The sequence below is a fragment of the Dermacentor andersoni genome, chromosome 3, assembly GCF_023375885.2.
Source record: "Dermacentor andersoni chromosome 3, qqDerAnde1_hic_scaffold, whole genome shotgun sequence".
Taxonomy (NCBI): Eukaryota; Metazoa; Arthropoda; class Arachnida; order Ixodida; family Ixodidae; genus Dermacentor; species Dermacentor andersoni.
In genome coordinates, this window is record NC_092816.1 from 161,240,033 (window position 1) to 161,261,830 (window position 21,798).

Here is a 21,798-nt window from a genome sequence, read left to right on the forward strand (position 1 = left end):
AAAAATGAGAAAGAATCCAGAACTTAGCGGCCCGCTATGTTTCTGGGAATTATAGTAGATACATTAGTGTGTCTGGCATGAAACAGGAATTAGAATGGGAACCCCTTGAAGTAAGAAGAAGAAAGCTAAGGCTTAAATTTTTTCATAACATATATTACGATAAGATTGCTATTCCTAGGGAGAAGTACATTTTTCATCCACACTACAGATCCGAGCGGCTTGATCATAACCATAAAGTGCGTGAATTCAGGTCAAGAACCGATATGTTTAAGATGTCGTTTTTTCCTCACATTGTTCGAGAATGGAATGCTTTATCTTCATTTCTTGTTAATATTACTGACAATGAAGTGTTTGCATTGTTGCATTGTCATTGTGAGTGCCATTGTAATATCTTTTTTCTTTTGTACAACCCCCCCACTGTAATGCCACTGAGGCGCTGTGGGTAAATAAATAAATAAATAAATAAATAAATAAGAGCGGCGCTCAAATTTCGCATTAGGCAGTATCGTAATCGTCGGGAAACTTTCTTGTAGAAGCACTGATAATACGTAGCAATCATACAGGTTGGCTAACGCAGATTAGGCCTTAATAGAAAATAAGTTTGCTGAAATAGTCTTGAGGAACAAAATGATACAGGAAAAAAGAAAGTGATCTCAGATGCAGCTGGTCAGTGCAACCTGCTCCATTCTCGCCAGCCCGACTCTGTTTGGGCTTCACGACTTTACCTTTTACCGTCGTAGTACCACTCCCGACGGCCTGGAGCTTCTGCTTGTTCTCCCCAAGCAATTTCTTGTTACTGTTCACGAAGAACTCCACGATGCCCCTACGCCTGGACATCATGGAGTGTCGCACACGTACTACCGCGTACGGCGCCGCTTTTCCTGGCCTTGTCTGCACCGATCTGTTCAACGCTATGTTGCTGCATGTGAGCTTTGTCGGCAACGTCTACAGCTTTCGGTGTTGCCTCCAGGCCTTCTCCAGCCCATTCACACACCCAATGAGCCATTCTACCGCTTCGGACTTGACCTCCTCGGCCTGTTCCCTACGTCTACGTCAGGAAACAAGTGGGTGCGACTGACTACGCTACGCGGTATTCCATCACGCAAGATTTGCCGACTAGTTGTGCCGCTGACGTCGCCGATTTCCTATTTCATGACCACATCTTTCATCACGTTGCCCGTAGGCAATTGCTCACTGACCGAGGCCGCTACTTCCTGTCCAAAGTCGTCAATGAACTCCTTCGTTCCTGTTCTGTGCAGCACAAGCTCACTACTGCATACCAGCCGCAGACGAACATGCACACCGGTAGGCTGAACGGCACCTTAACCGATATGCTGGCCATATACGTGTCTGACGAACATCGTGACTGGGACAGCACTTTGCCATACGTCACGTTTGCGTACAACTCATTCCGTCGCGACACCGCCGGCATTTCGTCATTTTCCTACTGTTTGACCACAAGCAGCATTCCCGTTCGACACGTTACTACCGGTTGCTGGAAAACATAGCAAAGAGTATGCCCGCGATGCTGCCGTTCGAGCCCATCTGGCGGGTCAGATCGGTCGTGAGCGTCTCTCTGACTCGCAATTATTTGAGAAGGACCGCTATGACTGCAGCCACAGAAACCTCTACTTTTCTCCGGGCTGTCCTGTGCTTCTCTGTATTCCATCTCGTCGTGTAGGTCTTTCAGAAAAGCTTTTGCCACCTCACAGCGGACCTACAAGGTTTTGCGGCAACCTAGTAACCTTATATGTATAAAGTCGCGCCTCTGAGCAGTTCCTCGCCATCTCCATTTCGTCTGGTGACGTCGTGCATGTATCCCGGTTGAAACTGTACTTTTCTTCCGCCTCCCCCTTTAGTAGTTAGTCTCGAGACGGCGTTTGGCCCGCACGGGAGGTCAGATGTTGCGAGCCACCTCATTGGACTAACGAAGACGATGACGATCTCTGGAACGCGGCGCGTGTTCAGCCATCTTGGCCATCTCTGTAGATAGTTAATTTATAAATCACGCTTCGCTTTTCATCTATTTCACGCGCCGTCACAACATTGGCAGCATTTTAAGCGAAGAACGCCGTGTTTTGGCAGGACGGCTTTTGCCGGACGCACCAAGCCTGTGACCACCTTTGGTGTTCGCGTGGTCACTGTGCAAAGTTAGTATCCCCTTAAGGCGCCACCCTAAGCGCCGCTCCTATGGCACTCTTTCTGCGTAGCTAACAGGAGCCACCTGGCTCCATTTCTAGACGAGAGACGTTACTTTCAGCCACGAAGTCATTTCGCCTACGGCAGTATCAGCACAGATGCCTACCGACAACAAAGACAAAACGAATAATCTCGGATTACCATCACCGCCTGTTCTTTGTGCATCAAAAAATGATTACACCCATGACAGGCTCATTTGACTAGAGTTATACACGAGCCCCAGTCCTGGCCGGCCGCGCCCAAGAGCGCCCAACCGAGCCTCGAACGACCGCTCGCGCTCACGAGTCACTTTGTCCTCCGCCTCTTCGACTGCTGGCTCCGATGCCCGAGTTCCCATAACATATACACTGACGTTTCGACAGGCATCGTCATAGACCAGTTTGGGCAACAGCGTTCATCGCTCTGGCGTATTGTTTTTGTCAACATTATAACTTAGTTGTTTGTTTCGTCTTCTTTTTGTTTTTATATCTTTCAGTTGTTATTTTTTCTTATTATTTATTTATTTATTTATTTATTTATTTATTTATTTATTTATTTATTTATTTATTTATTTATTTATTGACTTTATACATATGCACCTAGGTTTCGACACACGTCGTCAGGGACTAGCGTTTGGGTAACAACGTTCATCGCTCTTGTGCATTGTTTTTGTAAACATCTAGGACATACTTTTTCCATATGGTAGCCATAGACATAGGCAGCTTCGCTGTAAAAAAAAAAAAGAAAGGAGAGCTCCGTTATCTAGCGCTCACATGGCTTCAAGGCAAGGGGCCCAACTCCGGTACGTTCACCAATAAGACATGCATGGGACCGCGCTGCACACAGTTTGAGGTGCGGTTCTAATGCCGCGCATGGGTTCAATATCAGCTCCCTCGGCAGCCGGTACTGTATAAATTGGCTGGTCAACGATGTCGATCGACCACCAACGGACGACGAAACGCGCGCTCCTTTAGCATAGGATCACAGCCCAGTGCACAGAGAGCTATTAAAGCAGCCCAAATAAAGAAATGGAGACAGAAGCCGTGCCTGCCGGCACTCCCAATATATGACAGAAAACTTCACTGCGCAACATCCACACTTGTAAGTTTCGCTTCCTGTCACACTTTGGCATCTTATCAGCGTTCATCGCTTCTTCTTGGCTCTTCCTCAGCTGATAAAACACTGCGACGCCTCGCACCATGTCAAGAGTATGTTCTTGCAGGTTAGTTAGTTTATTTGGGTTTAATGGCGCAAAAGCGACTAAGGCCATGCTGCGCCAGCCACAACATATTAAAAAATCAAATGTGAATCAGCGAAAGCTGCGTTAGAGTCTGTGCAAGAAAACCGGTTTCTTCTAAAAAGCTCAACAAGTCAGTGAAGGGCACTAGCGGTTCCTCTCCGAGTATTGAGGGGACGTGTAAAGGTAAGTTATAGAGATTCTGTAAAAGCTTCCGTCTTTGTGTTTCAGTATGTGGACATGTCATAATAATGTGCATTACTGCTAGTGTTTCATTGCACTTCTCGCAAGTTAGTGGGTTTTTGTTTTGAAGTAGAAAATTGTGTGTCAGGTGTGCATGACCTATTCGAAGTCGACATACGATCACCTCATACAAGCGTTGCTGGTGACTGCACGACTTCCACTCGCCAAGCAGGGGTTTTATTTGTGTAACTTGTTATTTATGCAAGACTCCCATTCTAGTTGCCACTTTGATGTAAGGGCCTTATGAATCGCTCGGATACTGTCTTTGTATGGAAGTGTTGTTTGCGTTATGCCTTTGTGCGCTGCCATGAACGCGCATCTATCTGCTCCTTCATTTCCTGGTATCCCAACATGGCTTGGGAACCAGCAGAATCGTATGGTTCTTCTATATTCATTATAGGCCAACATCGCCAAGCAGGGGTTCAGACGGGGAGTTAAGGTTTAGAGCTCTGAGTGCGCTTAACGAATCGATATATATGATAGCATTCATCTGCTTGCATGTGGTAATTTTTTTACTGTCGTCCTTATCGCAATAACTTTTGCGGTAAAGACTTAAAAAAGATTATTTATCCGAATGCTATTTTCGCACGTTTTCGTTATTATTCCGACACCTACGTATTCTTGTGTTTTAGAACCGTCAGTGTGAAATTCCGTGTAATTTTTATATTTTTCTTGAATAGCGCGGAACTCTTGTAGTATGTGTTTTTGTAGAATGTCTTTTTTTCTTTAGATGTGTTAATGTCCAGTCACATAGCTGTGAAAAGTTGTACCATGGAGGCAGTCTTGGTGGCCTTTCAGCAACCTGCAAGAGCTCATCAGGAATTTCATAAGTCTGACAGTATCATTCGTGTTTTGAGATAAGCGGTCGAATCATATTCGGTTTGTTTGTATAGTGTAGCCGTGATTTGCACTGTGTTACGATGCTGTAGCATATATGTTGTGGTGATGACAGAATTTTCAGTATGTAGGAAAGTGTAAGTAGTGCTCTGTAGTGCTCTAATGACGGCTAATTGCAGTCAACGTATAAACTTTGGACAGGCGATGTTCTGTAGGCACCGGTCGCCAGTCGTAGGCCGAGATTGTGAACTGGATCAAGTTGCTTAATGTAGGACTGCCTAGCTGCACCATAAACTACACTACCGTAGTCGAGGATGCTACGTACAAGAGACCGGTATATACGCAATAGACATGTTCGGTAAGATCCCCAGTGCTTGTGCGATAAAACCTTAAGGATATTTAGTGCTTTATTTGCTTTAATTTTAGTTGCGTTAATGTTGGCCAGCAAATTCAGTTTTGTGTCGAAAGTTACACGTAAAAATTTGTAGTCTTCTTTGACCCGCAGCGTTGTGCCATAGAATGTGAGAACTGGAGTGCAGCGTAACACTCGCTTCTGGGAAGAGACGACTGTAACAGTTTTGTGTGTTAAAAAACGGAAACCATTTTCGTCAGTCTCCTGTGTAAGATTATTTATCGTTATTCGTAATTGCCTCTCGCAGGTGGGTAGATTTGAAGCGCGGCAAGCCACTTGCAAATCGTCGACATATATTGAGTGCATTACAGAGGATGGGATGATCTTATTAACAAAGTTCATTTTGACTATGAAAAGTGCCGTGCTCAGAATGCATCCTTCTGGAACGCCATTTTCTTCTGTAAATGTGCGTGAAAATATTGTGCCGAGACGTACTTCAAATGTTCTATTTGACATGAAATCACACCGACAATTTAGTATTCTGCCGCGAATTCCCCGGTCATCCAGATCTCTCAAGATTCCATATCGCCACATCGTGTCATACGCTTTTTCGAAATCGAAGAAAACCGCGAGACAGTATTGTTTGTGTAGAAACGCGTCACACATTTCCTGTTCTAGTCGCACGAGATGGTCGGTGGTGGAGCAGCCGTTTTTGTATCCGCACTGGTGCGTCCCTATTAGCCTTTTTGATTCAAGGATGAATGTGAGTCTCATGTTTATGATGCTCCCATAGGATTTGGCTAGACCACTTGTTAACGCAATGGGTCTGTTGCTGCTAGGGGATGTTGCGGGTTTACCAGATTTCAGAAAAGGCACTACTACCGCATTTTCCCAATCTGCAGGCATTACCCCAGACTGCCGTATATTATTGAAAAATTTTAGAAGTGCCCCTACCGATGCTTGAGATAAGTGTGCCAGGATTGTGCAGTGGACAAGGTCAAGACCTGTTGCCGTTTTTTTACCGGCAGAAAGAACTTTGTTTAATTCATGAATTGTGAGGGGGCTATTATACATTTCAGCTGAAGCGCCAGTGGTGGGAAGTCTCTGTTTCTCCGCCAACTCTTCATATTTTAAGAATGTATTTGAATAGTTCGCTGAGCTGGAGATGTTTTAAAAGTTCAACTAAAAGTTCGACTGGCCCTGTAGTGCTTTTTGTGTGCCTGAACATGTAAGTAGTGGTAATGTGTATGATGAGTATTCTCCTCTAAATTTCCTCACCTGGTCCCACATTCGTTTCGGTGTGACCGTACTATTAATTGAAGATATATATTTTTGCCATGATGATTTTTCAGCCTGTCTTCGAATATATCGTGCTCTGGCTTTGCCTTGTTTGAAGTTTAAGATGTTCCAATAGGTGGGGTACCTCAGTAGGATTCCCCAGGCCTTACTTTGTTCTTTTGTAGCGTCGGTACACTCCTTCGTCCACCAGGGGTTCAGCTTTTTTCGCACAATACCCGATGACTGAGGTATTTCTGCCGCTGAGATTATGACCTCAGTGAATTTTTGGTTCAGTTCATGAACGCTTAAGCCTGGCGAAAAAAAAATTTTCCAGTTTCAAGTTCTCCATAAAAACCGGCCAGTTAGCGAGCTGTAATTTTCATAGGCGTGGCCTAGTGCTTAAGGTTAGTGGTGATAAGAGTTTAATGACTGTGGGTAAGTGGTCACTACCATATGACGTGTCGAGGGCTTCCCATTTAAGTTCATGAAAAAGACAATGGTGAGCAAAAAGCTAATTCTAAACGCCTAAAAGTGCGGGAAGTTGATGAAAAGTAGGTCGGGGCACCTGAATTTAAAAGGCAGATATAATGGCATAAAAGAAGATCGTCAACCAGCAGTCCTGTTTGGTCAATTTTGACACTGCCCCAATAAGCACTAAATTCCCCTACTAAAACAAATGGTTTCGGTAATTTATCTGTTAAATTTTCTAATAATTTAGTAGTAAAATCGGTGTGGGGTGGAATATACAGTAAGCAAATGGTGATAGTTTTCCAAGATAGAATGGTGACAGCTACAGCCTCTAAAGATGTACTCAATTGGGCATTTGGATAACAATTGGGTAACAGCAGATTTGTTGAAGGATGGTGGGCAGATTGTTCTAGAGGAACTAGCCACCCTATATACGCAATGCCTCATGACTTCGAGCGTACCGGAATCTTGGAAAAACGCTAACATAATCCTAATCCATAAGAAAGGGGACGCCAAAGACTTGAAAAATTATAGACCGATCAGTTTATTGTCCGTTGCCTACAAAGTATTTTCTAAGGTAATTGAAAATAGAATCAGGAACACCTTAGACTTCCGTCAACCAAAGGACCAGGCAGGATTCCGTAAAGGCTACTCAACAATAGACCATATTCACACTATCAATCAGGTGATAGAAAAATGTGCGGAATATGATCAACATTTATATATAGCTTTCATTGATTACGAGAAAGCGTTTGATTCAGTCGAAACCTCAGCAGTCATGGAGGCATTGCGTAATCAGGATGTAGACGAGCCGTATGTAAAAATACTGAAAAATATCTATAGCGGCTTCACAGCCACCGTAGTCCTCTATAAAGAAAGCAACGAAATCCCTATAAAGAAAGGCGTCAGGCAGGGAGATACCATCTCTCCGATGCTATTCACAGCGTGTATACAAGAGGTATTCAGAGACCTGGATTGGGAAGAATTGGGGATAAGAGTTAATGGAGAATACCTTAGTAACTTGCGATTCGCTGATGATATTGCCTTGCTTAGTAACTCAGGGGACCAACTGCAATGCATGCTCACCGACCTGGAGAGGCAAAGCCGAAGGGTGGGTCTAAAAATTAATCTGCAGAAAACTAAATTAATGTTTAACAGTCTCGGAAGGGAACAACGGTTTACAATAGGTAGTGAGGCACTGGAAGTGGTAAGGGAATACATCTACTTAGGACAGGTAGTGACTGCGGATCCGGATCACGAGACTGAAATAATCAGAAGAATAAGAATGGGCTGGGGTGCGTTTGGCAGGCATTCTCAGATCATGAACAGCAGGTTGCCATTATCCCTCAAGAGAAAAGTTTATAACAGCTGTGTATTACCAGTACTCACGTACGGGGCAGAAACCTGGAGGCTTACGAAAAGGGTTCTACTTAAATTGAGGACGACGCAACGAGCTATGGAAAGAAGAATGATTGGTATAACGTTAAGGGACAAGAAAAGAGCAGATTGGTTGAGGGAACAAACGCGAGTTAATGATATCTTAGTTGAAATCAAGAAAAAGAAATGGGCATGGGCAGGACACGTAATGAGGAGGGAAGATCCCGTACAAAAATGACTGTTGATTAACCATTGATATATTGTTGGGGAATTGTTGAAACAACAAAATTCAATAAATTTTCAATAGCAATTGAGTTCGCTCAACACTTGCACAACAATATTACCGTTGAGTGTTCTCAATAAAGAATTTATTGGGTAATTTGTGTTGATTTTTGTAGTTGTTTGTTTGTTGTGTAGCAGTTGAGTCCAGTATCAATAATTAGGACTCGCAAATGAAGACATTCCAAAAATTTAATGCGAAGCGTTCCAACATCATTGCTGTCGCTTTGCGGCAGGTAGGTTCTTCTTTCGCCTCGTTTTCATAAAAAGAAAATAATTTGTGACCGATGGGGTGGCATTGAACGTCGGCCGTTCAGCCCGGTGCTCTAACCATTAGGCCACGAACGCGCACATGCTCCTCTCGTTCGACAGCCAGTAAGTTCTGAAATGCTTGGCGCGTGCGCAGCGTGCCACTTCCTCGTGCTGTCGCTAAAGCTGGCGCTTTGAAGCGCCTATCTCCGGGACCGCCCCACTTTCGTAGCCGTTTTCTCTCTCTAAAAACTGCAGCGTTAGACTAGCTTCATGACCGCCCAAATTCATAACGATTTATTTCTTCGCCAGTGTACAAATGCCATCGTCGTTTTAACATACACTAGATGACATAGCAATTGGTACGATCCAAAATGAGCACGTTTCGGGGAGCAGAAGAATGCGAAGTTCACTCGCAAACACGGTGACTACACGCATGTTGAGTTCCCCAATAGTAGACACGGCGGCAGCGCGGCCGGCGATAAGACAGGCGTTGACACGCGACGACGCTACCATCGAGCATCCGACGCGCTGTGGGAACCGTAGGATGCAAGCGGCGCACATGCTGCAAACATACACGTGAGAGATCTTCGAATTTCCTGCGACGCACCCTCTGTCCGGAAAGTAAATATACCTATTTTTATCCAACGGCCGTGGTACTAGAGATAAAACAACGAACACGCTTTGAGATCGCAGCGCGCGGCCGCTGTAACCATTGACTTCAAAGAGCTTCTGATTCAGAAACAGCCGCAACAGTATCGCAGTTGTATCTGTGGCTGCTCCCGACTTTCGCCTTGCAAGAAGCATGCGATTTATTTGAGCCTCGCCGAACTGTCGTCCTCTCCCAAGCCTGTAGGACAGGTCCCGTATGTTCAGTTAAATTGGCGGCGAGGAGTTACGGAGTCGCCATCTATCGGAAGCGCCTCGCTGGCGTATTATGAGGGATCACGTGGCGCGCTCCTCATAGGTTTTGCTGTCAGCGCTCACTGAAAACACCATGCGCGAGCTCTTCCGGACATTTCTGTAAGTACTTTCGAAACGAGAGAAGTTCATTACTGTCTAAATAATAATTTTGGACAAACTGAAAGCACACAATCGTCTAGACGCTATTTCTTTACCAAATACGTACAGTGAACGCCACTGCGCGCGGTCGCCGCGATGGAGTCTCCCGAACTGGCTTCTTGCGTGAAAGGTAGGTAAACGCTGAGAGCAAACTATGTGAAATATGTTCTTATAGTGTTTGTATAACTAAATGGAGTGTAATAGAACGAAGCCTCAATGCAGCGATCGCGCAGATTCGCAGCGACCGACTGCGCGTCTGCATGCTTGTCCGCGCACTGTTTCGTTTTCACCGCGCGCGCGTTTTCGCACCGTGCCATGAGATTTAGGCAGCAGAATATGAGCATTTGACAGTATACAAGCAACCATTGTTGCGTGGGCGCTATCACAGCTGTTCAAAAATAATTTCATTGTAGAGACTTCGACGCCTACGGGGACTGTGATGTGCCGTCGCGACGATTCAATCTTTTTTTTCTTCTAAATTCTTTGACCTTTCAATAGTATTTCTCGAGTTGCGTCGCACTGTATGTTTATCGGTGTTGTCAGCGTGCAATTTCCCGCTGCTCCTTTTTTGTAATTTAGCGCATTAATTCATAACACAAACATGACCATATGCCATGCTTTCCTTAAATGTGCTTCTTACCGCTGCCTTTCCACTCCACTGAACTTGCCAGTATCTATAGCATCGACAAGTTCATAGACCAAACCGTCACGACATTAGTCGAGCAGCGGACTCGGGCGAGCGTGTCAGTGCGCGTTTTCAGAACATCGCAGACCAGGCGCCGTAGCAGAAATCTTCCTCGCGTCTGTGCTTGCTGCATACCCGAGTTGTAGCCGATGACTGTTTGCCGGTTTTATGTTTCGCCAGCCAAGCTTCACGCAGCTTCTTGTCCTGCGGCTACGTGTGAATAAGGCTGACACCGGCCTCCGTTACGTGCGCCCGGCCCTGCGGCACCGAGCAGTAGGCTACCATGTTGCGCGCCTTCAAAGGCAGCCACTACCCATTGTAGTGCTTTCAAGCGTTGTAAAGGAGACACTCGAAGCGGGAAAATTTCGCCACTAAATGAGGACCGCAGCGTACGAGGGAATTTAAACTCGTTTTCAGCTCGCTTCGGCGCGACCGAAGCAGCCGACGCGGCCGCTATGTCCACGTGATCCCTCCTAGCACGTCACGCCGACAGTGGCGCCAGCTTTTCCAGTGGTGGAGCTCGAGGCCAATAGAAGAACACCAAAGGGAAATGAAAAAATCACAGGTAACGGACTGTTATCACACCTTACTTGTCACCGCGTCATCTGCAAAGATGCTATAAACTATTCCAATAGCGTTACTTTTGTAAAAATTATAAAATTAGTAGTAATTTTTATTTCTAGGTGGCGCTACTAACGTCAAGGCAGCGTTCGGGTGTGTGCGTGTGCGCACGCGGTTGCAACCAATGTAGCTTCGTTTTGAGCACACTTTTGTAACAGTACACATCGTTGCCGCTAGTTTCGTAGCCGCATATTTTGGTCGTAATATTTGTTGTTTACGCTACAAATTAGGTTGTTCTTCAAACTTTATAAAGGTTAATGGATTAATGGATTGGTTAATGGTTAATGGTTAATGGATGAAAAATTATTACTAAATAATTAGTCGTGTTTCCGTGCCGGTATTTTGTGTTTGAAATGTTTTTATAACTCCATGCGATAAAGAAGCTGTGAACGGCTTTCGGACTCAGTTGGTTGCCTTGTCTGGTAGTTCACGTTTCGTGCTTTTCGATGAAAGTATTTTTTTCTTTTCGGACATCCTGACGCACATTTTAGTGATATGCTTTAACGACGATAAGTGGGACGTTTATCCGTTGAAGTTGTTGGCTGACTCAGCTACTAGCCTTCGACTGATGTGCGAGCCTGGCTGTTTTGATGAGTTGCGCGGCAGAGGTCATGATGCCTGTTGGAGAGAAGGCACCCCGAAAGAGCCGTAGCCGAGCCTCTGCAGATAGGTAAGTAATCTCGTTTTCTTGGGCACGTAGCCTTTTATCTATTTTGACATTGACAAGCGTGAGATGTTAAGCACACCGTTCACATTTTTCAAGCAAACCGTATGCCCCGGAGCGAAAGCGCGCGATACTAACGCTCGCTGCCGCCGTCACTTCGTTTGAAACAATGGTAGGCGAAGAGGCAGCGGCGCCCCACGTGCGTAAAATTGCATTGCTTCATTTGTTCCTGCCTAATGACCTTTCCTTAATTTGTATTAGAGAACACAATTGGAACATAAGGATCAGCTTCTCTGAGCAGTGATAATTTTGTACAGTGGCCACGCCATCTTTCATAGGGGCTCACGTGGGCCGACTAAGCGCTTGTTATCGCGTTCCGATACGTGAGAGGCGCGCTGCCTTTCAAGGTATTTAGGCAGATACTACGAGCTTAGGAGAACCGCGACAAATAATTGTGCAACAGGTGTGCAGCTGTGCTACGTTTGTACCACACTCGTACCGGAAGGCGGTGTCGCAAGTCACGCTTACGCATTTCGTAACTATGGCGGCCGCCGTGGCAATTTGGGGCTCGAGGTCGTGGATACGATCCCTGCAACGGCCGCATTCGAAAGGAGCGGAACGCAAAAACGCTCGTGCATTGTGCATTGTATGCACGTAAAAATTTCCAGGAAGTCAATATTAATACGGAGTCAATCCCCAACTACGACCTGCCTCATAATCAGAGCGTCGGTTTCGCCCGTAAGACATCATATTGATTTTTTTTAATCCGTAGTGGCTCATCCTATACCATACGGTTAGTGTGATCACCTTTTGTGCCGTAGCGGTTAAGCGTGCCTCGATTTAGGTTGCACCTAATGGTGCGGCGCACCGCAAAATATATTTCGCCTCTTTGGGATTTGCGGAGAACGGCCAACCGATAAGTCGCAGCTTCCGCGCGGTGACTGTTCACGGATACACAGCGCAAATGAACAGAGCTGTGGTGACGACGTCGGCAAAGAACACAGCCGCCGACGGGCTCGCCTTATTGCCTATCACTGCCAAAACTACCGCAGTAAGCATCTTTATCTAGCGCGGCGCGTTTCTGTGGAAGGCGTAGCGTACAATTTTAATTGGCGATAACCGGAACATGCCACCGTTCTCTGCTGCCTCTTTGAGCTGGACCGATACTAATGTGCGTTGCTTGCAGAAGCGAAAGGAGCGTCACTCAGCGCGTTGTCGCCTCGAGCACCGTTTGTGCGGTGAATGTCGCGTGCATGAAGCTAGCTCACTGCGCAGACGCTACCGCGCAAAACGCGGAAGGGCGTGTACGCGACGTTCTGCACAGAAATCACGTGGGATGATCGGAGACACGCCGGAGCGGCTAGCTTCAAAGCACCAGTGCATGTTCTCACTCGTACAGGCACGCTCACGCTCGCATCGCTCTCGGCGTATCTTTAGGTCATTCCTGCTGCTGGACTTCTACCCAAACATTCGATATCTGCTTGGTGTTGGCTATGCACTGTAGCGTGGTCTTTGGTTCTGCAGAGAGCCGGGAATATTTCTCCCCGCTGCGAAACATCGCTGTGCGTGTCTTAGCTAACATTTACCGTAGTGACCCATTTCTTCCTTTTCTAGACAGCACTCGTAAAGAGTCGCAAATTTTTACTTGCCAGTATACTGTGTACTTCTATTTTGTGCGTAGTTATGTGCAGAGTGTGGATTCTGAATCCGCGCAATCTCATTTTCTGTCCGCATTCCCTTCTCGCAGGTTACACATGCAGCAAATGCCCAAATGCTAAAGTGTTCTACGTCAAGAGCAGCTTGGCGTCGTGCAAGAGACACCCGTTGATATGTGGCTGATTCACTAGCAAACTCGCATCTCTGTTGCCACTCTCCATCAAGTGGGATTTTTAACTATTTTTTGTGCTGCTCTGTGGTGTACTAGCTGCCGCATGGACGCTGTGAAGGCTTACTTTCGATTGGCTCTGGCTTTTAGTAGTGAAGGACGGGCTACCTTTTGAGGGAGGTATTTCCTTTTGCTTGCGAGGATGTTTACTAGCCTAACAAAGTGATACGTGCGTACTGGAAACAGCAACGCGAACAGAGGCGGACGACGGACGACGAAATAGGTAGGAGCACATACGAGCGCAAGTTCAGCTAAGTTTATTTTTGAAGACAGGGGTGTTAAAGACGCTGGTCAACTTGACAAAGGTAAAGAGCCGTGCATGCGTGGCAAACAGCCACGAGCGACAAGAAAAAAAATATGAAAAAGCCATGCCATGTAGAATAAACGTGCGTGAAAAACGAGAAATATCGGACAAATCTTTCGAAAACGCCAAATATTTGTCCGATGAGTGATACTACCCAACGAGAAATACTCTTGAGGACTGCAAGTCTTTCCCACTAAGGGCAACAGATAACTTGGTTATGCATTTGTTTCGTTTGTGATCACTAAATATTGCTTCTGGAACTCCTCTGGTGTTGAGGTATAGAGCAGAAAGAACGGTTGTTTCATCACAAAGACCGGAACACAAAAGGACTTATGGAAGAATTATTTATTGATCACGAAGAAAAATTCATAAGCAGGATTTCTGTGAGCCTTAGTGGGAAAGAGTTGCTGCAGTATTTCACGTTAATATCACTTACAGGACAAACCTTTCATGTTTTTTTTTTGTTTTTGACGCACATGTTTGTTCTACAGGACATGTCTTTCGGTCCTTTTTTGTTCTGCCGTGCTGTTTCTGCTGCGCATCCATGGCTTTTTCTTTGTGAAGTTGGCCAATGTGTTTAAAATCTTTGTCTTCACGAATGAACTTCTAGTTGAGTCAGCGTTCATCTGTGTTCCTACCTTAATTCATCCTTCTCGTCTGTTAGGGTGGTTGTCAAATATATATGTACACTGAATTGTCGAAGTGTCCATAGAATTGATACATGAAATATTTGCGCTGTTTATTTCAGGAAGAACGCTATAGGGTCTTATCTTCTGTTTTTAACTGATGTACATTTTTCTAGTTCAACTTCAAGGAGTCCCCTGAGGAAGCCAATAAGAGTGATGGTAACTTCATTTGTGTGAGATTTATGAATTTCATCCATTGAAGGCATGACATGTCACAAGCCTGTAGGTATGCAAGTATTCGTACGTTTTAAACATACTAAGCTCTTGTTTTTGGTTCTCATGACGCTGCTTTGTACTGTGCTGCATTCTCCAGGCGCAGGAACCTTCTTTTATGCTGTCAGTGCATGGGCTCATTTTGTAAATATTGGGGAAAAATTGTCTTGAGCTTCAATATGCATATATATCACTTATAATTTCTTTTCAACACGGGTGCTGTATCTCCCTCCGTCTTTGTTACTGCTTTGGCCCAATTTTTTTGCAACTTTTATGTATTTTCTGCAATAAAATTCTGGTAGCATTTTAATAACATTTTACCTGCGCAATTGAGGTCATTGGTTTTTCGTATACGCATTTATTTGCGTTTTTCACTGTCTCACCAATCTGGCTGTCCAGTCATTGAAACCTTTTCCCATCCTTTATGACGATTTCTGGGGTACTAGATATTGCAAGTGCAGGTGACCATCTATTTGGCTCTTTGGAATTGTGTTAGCCGTGTGTTACTACCAATTTTCTGTGCTAAATAATTATGTTTTCTCTTATCGCTCAAGGTATTAGCCTTGCCTTATCTCTTTATTGACTGAGGTACCACTTAGTTGCTGGGTAGAGTGAAAAAGGCCCCGAAGAGTGCTCTAATTTGCTTTGTGCAAGTCCAGAAAAATTAACTTATAATGAGCTCGCTAAATTGAGGAAATACCACCAACAAACTCTTCTGTACCTCAATTTAAAATATACAAATGGTTGTTCTGTTCTTGCAAGCCTGGCTCGTCAGAAACATGATTCAGGTGTTCACCATGCCAGAAAACTTTCTAAATGATGTTTCATCAATTAATAGCTAAGTTGAATGATGTTACTTTATAAAATATTTGGGCAACCTGAAAATATATACATCTCGAAGACAAAAAACTCAGACAAGTCTACTTTGGTACTTCATTAAATTTTAATCGCGGTGAAAGACGTGTGCTGAAGCTTGTATATATTTACGTGAAGTCATTTGTTTCAAGTCTGTTATTTTGCCTTCTCACAATCAGCCGTAACTGTTCCTGTGATGGGTTAGTGTGCGAACCATTTTAATGTAACGTATTCAGATGTCTTGTGTGTGTTCACATGCAAGCAGCTTCAAGTGTTCATGTGTTCAAAGTTGGTTGTTAAAAGGGTATGCTTAAGCCCTGCCTTTTGAGTCGCTTTGCCTTCTAGTCATAAACTTAAGTCGCAAGGGAAGACCGCAATGATCGTTTTGATTTAATTCATATGTATAGGTTTTTTCAGATGTATTTACACTGTTAAGAGTGCTGTGGGTACTAGCCTGTGTCTCCAGGTTCGATGTAGGGGTGCCTTATGTACTGTAATAATGTTTCATGGGCACGCACTTTAGTGTAAATAAATGTCCTTCAAATTGATCAGTCTCTCCTTTGCTTTTGTTTGTGAAAGTTATGATCAGGCACCGGGGCATGCAAGTGTGAATAGCAAAGCAATTTCAATATATGAATAAAAATCCACTAGCCCAACGAAATGTCAATCATATTTCAATGGCCACTTCTGAAATCTCCATGTCATCTCAACTGGGCCACAACGTACTTTTCAGTGCTGTGACAACAATAACTCAACAGGTCAGCAGAACTACCACAACGTCAGTTCGATGCATTATCAACGGTAACCCAGCAACCATTCAACAAAATGAACACAACGAGCCGTCTAAGCGCAACGGAATTTCAATGGTAACTTAACAATTATTCAACATTGAGACACCCAATGGCGTTCCAATTAAATTTCAGTGGCCAATATTCAAGACCACTCAACAATCAGCCCAACAATTCTCCATCAAAATTTCCACAATTCCTCAATGAAAAACTCAACATTGACCAATAAGAATTCAATGCCTTCTCAATAATTTTTTTTGTACGGGATAGCCGATGGTCATTAAGAGTTACGGAATGGATTCCAAGGGAAGGAAAGCGTAGCAGTTGGCGGCAGAAAGTTAGGTGGGCGGATGAGATTAAGAAGTTTGCAGGGACAACATGGCCACAATTAGTACATGACCGGGGTAGTTGGAGAAGTATGGGAGAGGCCTTTGCCCTGCAGTGGGCATAACCAGGCTGATGATGATGATGAATTGGGCATTTCGGATAGAAGTGCCGCCCTGCACGACTATATCCAGTCTACATGACAAACGGCTGGAACATTCGCCGTCCCTTCGGACAACCGTGAAACCTTTGAGAAGTTGACTATTTTTCGCCGAGATTTGTTTCCTGGAGACACACTGCAACTGGTGAAAAGCTGTTGATGATGCCTTTGACGTCACCTAGATTGTGTATGAGACCTCTACTATTTCAATGCATAATATAAGCCATGTTGAAATTGATAAGTAAGAAATGGTACAACGGAAAGAATAAGAGGCAAGCTGATAGGCGACATAGATTTCAATATAGGTTAATACAAAGGAGCAACAACCTTTAGGTTATGGCTTTCTTATTTAGAGTGGTTATTGGGACTTTCTTCCTCTTTCCGCGCTCGAGAGAGCGGTTGTCCTTCGGTGTCGATGACACCGGGGTGTTTGCATCGACCTCCATCGCTCTCTCTGACGCACTGGAGGACCGACAGTTTGGCGCCGAGACACGTGTCTCGGGCCTTGGAGTTCGCTTGATCTTAGGGCCCTGCGGGACTGGTGTCTGCAGGGCCTTTGAAGAGGATGGAGCAGCACTGGCTGCTTCCACCACGGAGGCGGGGGGGGGGGGGGGTCATTGCGGGACCACTACGCGTGGTCTCGGATGACTCCTGAGGCCTCTGTGACGCTGCCCCCATCTGCGTCACATCGGCATACCTTCTCCGCGGAAGGTACGACAATCGCTCTCTTCAAAGAACGAGATTTTTTCCTTAAAAGTTAGTGCAATTACTTCTTTTTCTTTTTTCCAGCAAGGGCCAGACCGCGAGTAAGCTGGATGATCTCCTTTGCAGTTAACAGAATGTGGCGAAGAGGTGCAGTCGTCAGATTGGTGATCATTGGAGCTGCATTTAGCAAGGATTGTTTGACCTCGGCATGTACACTGTCGTCCTTTATGAAAGGGAACACGCGAGCGCGTGGCCTGCGCTCTGCGGCGGCTACCTACAGTGCCATCAACCTACAGCTAAAGAAAGTACGTCCGCTTTTGGCGTCATCTCTTGGCAAACAAGATAACGACCGTGCTTGTGCACCACGCTCGATTTGTTGGCGGCAGACGACGCGCTACAGCCATCGCCCGTTGCGCGAGTGAAGAGGGAGCGTTATCTAGCAGCGCTTGTGCACCGGCCATGACTCGTTATTTTGTTTGCCAACAGATGACGCCAAAAGCGCACGTGCTTTCTTAAGCTGTCGGTTGATTGTGCTGTAGGCAGCCACCGCAGAGCGCATGCCACGCGCTGGCGTGTTCCCTTTCATAAAGGACGACAGTGTATGTGAAGCATGTCTGAACCTTTGGCACTTGAAACATCGTCTGGGGTTCGGGATATACGGTCTCACATTGATTTTAACATAAGCTGCATCTAGCGAAGTAGGCAATATGCTTGTTCCGAAGGTGAGTATGACATGTTTGGTGGGGATTTCTTGGTCATTTCTGCGGATGACAATTCTTTGTACTTTTCTCACATTTTGTTCTTGAAATCCGTTAAGGAGTTCCTCATCGCTCAAGCCAATGAAGTCTTCTTCAGATATTACTCGCCTGCTTGTACTAAGTGTTCTGTGGGCTGACACTGTCACTGTCGCGTCGCCACTACTGGTGAGGTCAGAGAGCTTCTCTGCTTGATCTTAATCATTTGCTTCAAGGAGGAGGTCCCCGCTAGACATTTTGGAAGCTTTGTATGTCGGTTCGATTTCGTCTTTCAGGCATTTGGCTACCAGGAATGGAGATAGCTTTCTTACTAGCATGTTGCCTTCGCTGTGGACTACATAGCACTTGGGGGAAAATGGAGCGTTGCTCCGAAATGAGAATTGGAACGGTGCTTCTGTGCGGCATCTTTTCAGACGCCGATCATAGACAACAGAGGCTTGCGCTGCCATAAGAAAATGTGTATGTTCGGCAACAGCGCCGACCGCCCACCACGGAGACCAACGAGGGGACGCGGCAGAGCTTGTATACAAGCCTGCACGACGGCAGCCGTACGCTGTCACTATAACCAAATATGGTGTACCCAAGGTAGGAGAGCCACACAAAGTTAACCCTTGCCGCCAAGGAGAAAGGAAGTAAATGGAAGAGAGAAGAAGACAGGAAATGCCAGAAAGTGAGATATAAAGACGAAGATTCGAGGAGAGAGAAACTGGAAGAGGCGACTGCCGATTTCCCCCGGTGGGTCAGTCCGGGGGTGCCGTCCTACGTGAAGCACAGGCCAAAGAGGGTGTGTTGCCTCCGCCGGGGGGCCTTGAAGGTCCGAACACCCGGCATCGGCTCAACCCCCAGGAGCCCCCTTTCCCCGCACACGGCTAAGCCTCGCATGGCTACCCACGGGAGCGTCCAACCCTCGTGTGCTCGGGTGCGTGGTGTCGCAACAGACCAAACGCCTGCTGACGCAGACGCCCCTGCGGGGTTTTCGCAGGTTCAGTCGGCCGCATTCCCACAGAGGCAAATTGCACAAAGGCGTGCACACGTCTATTTTAGAGACCGACAATACACCATAGGTTGGTGTTGTCAGGGCCTGGAGCCCCAACTACGCTTTCTGTCGTAGCCCAAGTGACACCTCACAGAAGTCAAGGCTAATCAGTCGATATCACCACGATGCTCATCGTCAACACTGCCATAAATTTTCCAATCTCATAAGAACACGCGCTCACGTGCACGCTAGAATACTGCGCAGCACCATAGACAACATTCTAACTGGTTTGGGATGAAATCCGTTCAAGTCGTCGATCTCGCGACATTGACGAACTTTGTTCAGAGCAGTCACTGCACACATAGTACGACTCCAAGATGGGGGTGGTGGTATCGAAGCGGCACCTGACGCTGTTCGGTTAACATGCGAATGTGGCTTAACGTGTATAACGATTACTGCAGTCTGATGCTTGAATTTTAATAAAGAATGTTTTGGATACAACCATACGTCTCCTCACGGGATTAAACTTAGTGATGCATACAAGGCCTAGCTTCAGAAGGATCAACATCTGAGCTGTGTTGTCTTTTCTACGTTCTTGTTCGTCTTGAGTGCACTAAACTTTTCCTTAAAGCCTAGCTTTTGCAGAAAACAGAATGCAGATTAATCGCAAAGTGAACATATGTGTTCGTGTTTACAACAGCACGCGTTTCAAGCCAGTTTTGTTGTGTTCCTTATAATAATAATAATAACAATAATGATAATCCCGTTGATCGCACTTTGTTCTTTTTATATTTGGTGGAATTAAAATGACACGTGGCCTATTTCCAGTAGCGTAGCAGGCGACAGGGGGGGAAGGGGTGTCTGTATAGAGAAAGGGGGCCTGCATGCGCATTAGCCAAGGGGCCCCATTTTTCTTAATCCGGCCCTGAGAAGGAGCGCCAGCATAGGAGGAGGAGAGAGGAGATGTCGTTACTTTTAGATCATTTAGGGGTTTTAGCCAGGGTTGGGAAACGGCGCCACGAGCTAGCGGCGGTGAAAGGTGGGAACTAGCCCCGAAGAGCAGGCCGAAAGAGCGCGCCCATCGCCCCTCTGGCCCTGCCGTGGCTGTAAAAGGTCTATAAGTGATACGGCTGCGTACATTCTTAGTAGGTATTTATGGCATAACCGCACGGAAGTCTTGCGGCCCATTAAGGTCTTAGGTTGTACGAAGCCTGGGCGAAAAGGACATTAAGTAGCAATGTCAATATATGCATGAAAGAAAATTACGAGCTAGAATCACGCTGAACGGGCAAAAAAGCGAGACATGAAGGATATCATAGGTGATTTTGAGGTGCCTTCTAAGCGAATAAGGCAGGCGCCTAAAAGGAGTTAGGTCAGACTGAGTGCCGTCTCCATAGTACGCAAAGCAGTTCTCGCCTCTATGAATCGCAGCTCATAGCAAACTGGTCGTCATCCATTACATCATACTAATTTTGAATAACGCCACGGCACAGTGGTTAGTCACTATTTTGAAAAATTACTGAGGGTTACAATCGTTCAACGGACTACCGTGGTTCAAGAAGAGTAAAAAGTAGGCAACAGCGCAGAAGAAACGCATACATGACGTCCACATTCACTTATATAGAAGCGAGTTTTCAAGAAAAGGCCAGAACGCTGGTGGTCCGATTGCGCAAGCTGCAAGTGCGCGCAAATTATTCCTACGAAGCAAGAAATTAGCACAAAGGCGCAAATACAGGTGGCCTTTACCCACAGGCTTCCAGCTGACGGTTCGCCACATGATGCTTCGCAGGGAGGATAGAAGGCCGGGCAACGTTCCCCGGAGGAGGCGACCCGACAACTGGTAGGCGACTGTATCCGTATCGCGCTGTCACCTGGCTTTATCCGTTCTGCCGCGACTCGCTCAAAAAGTCAACGCCATCTGCGTTAGGCGCCGTGCCAGACGATTGGCATTTCATTAGAAGGCGAATTTCAAGAGCGTGCTACTGAGAGATGCAACGGTGTCGTCAGCGCCGACGTCGGGTTTGAACTCCGGCGTGCACGCGGTTTAATTTTGGCTTAGACCGAACCCAGTGAGCCTGAATGAACGCACGTAGACACCATTGCAGAAAACAGTGAGGTTAGAGAGCGTGACGAGGCAGGGTGACGCCTACGCTCCATTTCATTTAGCGTCGATATCCCGGACGTATGCATCCGAAGCATGCGAAAGCTCAGGCCCAATGCTCTGTCGCGCGAAGGTCCCGACTTAAGAAAAAAAAAAGGGCTACCTTTACGTTCTTATTACACATACCGTCGTGTGCCCTCCCACTGAATCAGATTTATGTGCGCGTAATTATAATTCGTTAACGGCGTTTAGCATCCCAGTGAAGCACAAGAAATACACAAGACGTCGCAGTTCGGCTTTTAACACTATAGTATGTCCCAATCTTGGCAGAGGAGCGTTCTTGCGTTCTGCCGGTATCATATCAATGTGTAGCCACCGATGCTAGATACCTGAACGCACGAACTCCTACTCAGCAGGAGAACGTCATACCGCTGACCCCATACGGCGCGTTAACTTAAACTCTATAGCAAAACTAAGAAAAACCCATAATAATGCGATATTGCACTTTAGCGTAAA

The 21,798-nt window shown here is 45.9% G+C and overlaps 1 protein-coding gene across 1 annotated transcript in view; it reads left to right on the forward strand.

Moving 5' to 3' along the window:
- Positions 1–817: 817 nt before the first annotated feature.
- The window catches only part of LOC126524203 (uncharacterized), a 101,033-nt gene continuing 80,052 nt past the window's right edge, over positions 818–21,798 (forward strand). Inside the window, exons 1-2 of the mRNA XM_055067363.2 lie at positions 818–925; positions 1,260–1,305. Coding sequence (XP_054923338.2) covers positions 818–925; positions 1,260–1,305 — 154 coding nt within the window. The remainder of the gene's footprint in view (positions 926–1,259; positions 1,306–21,798) is intronic.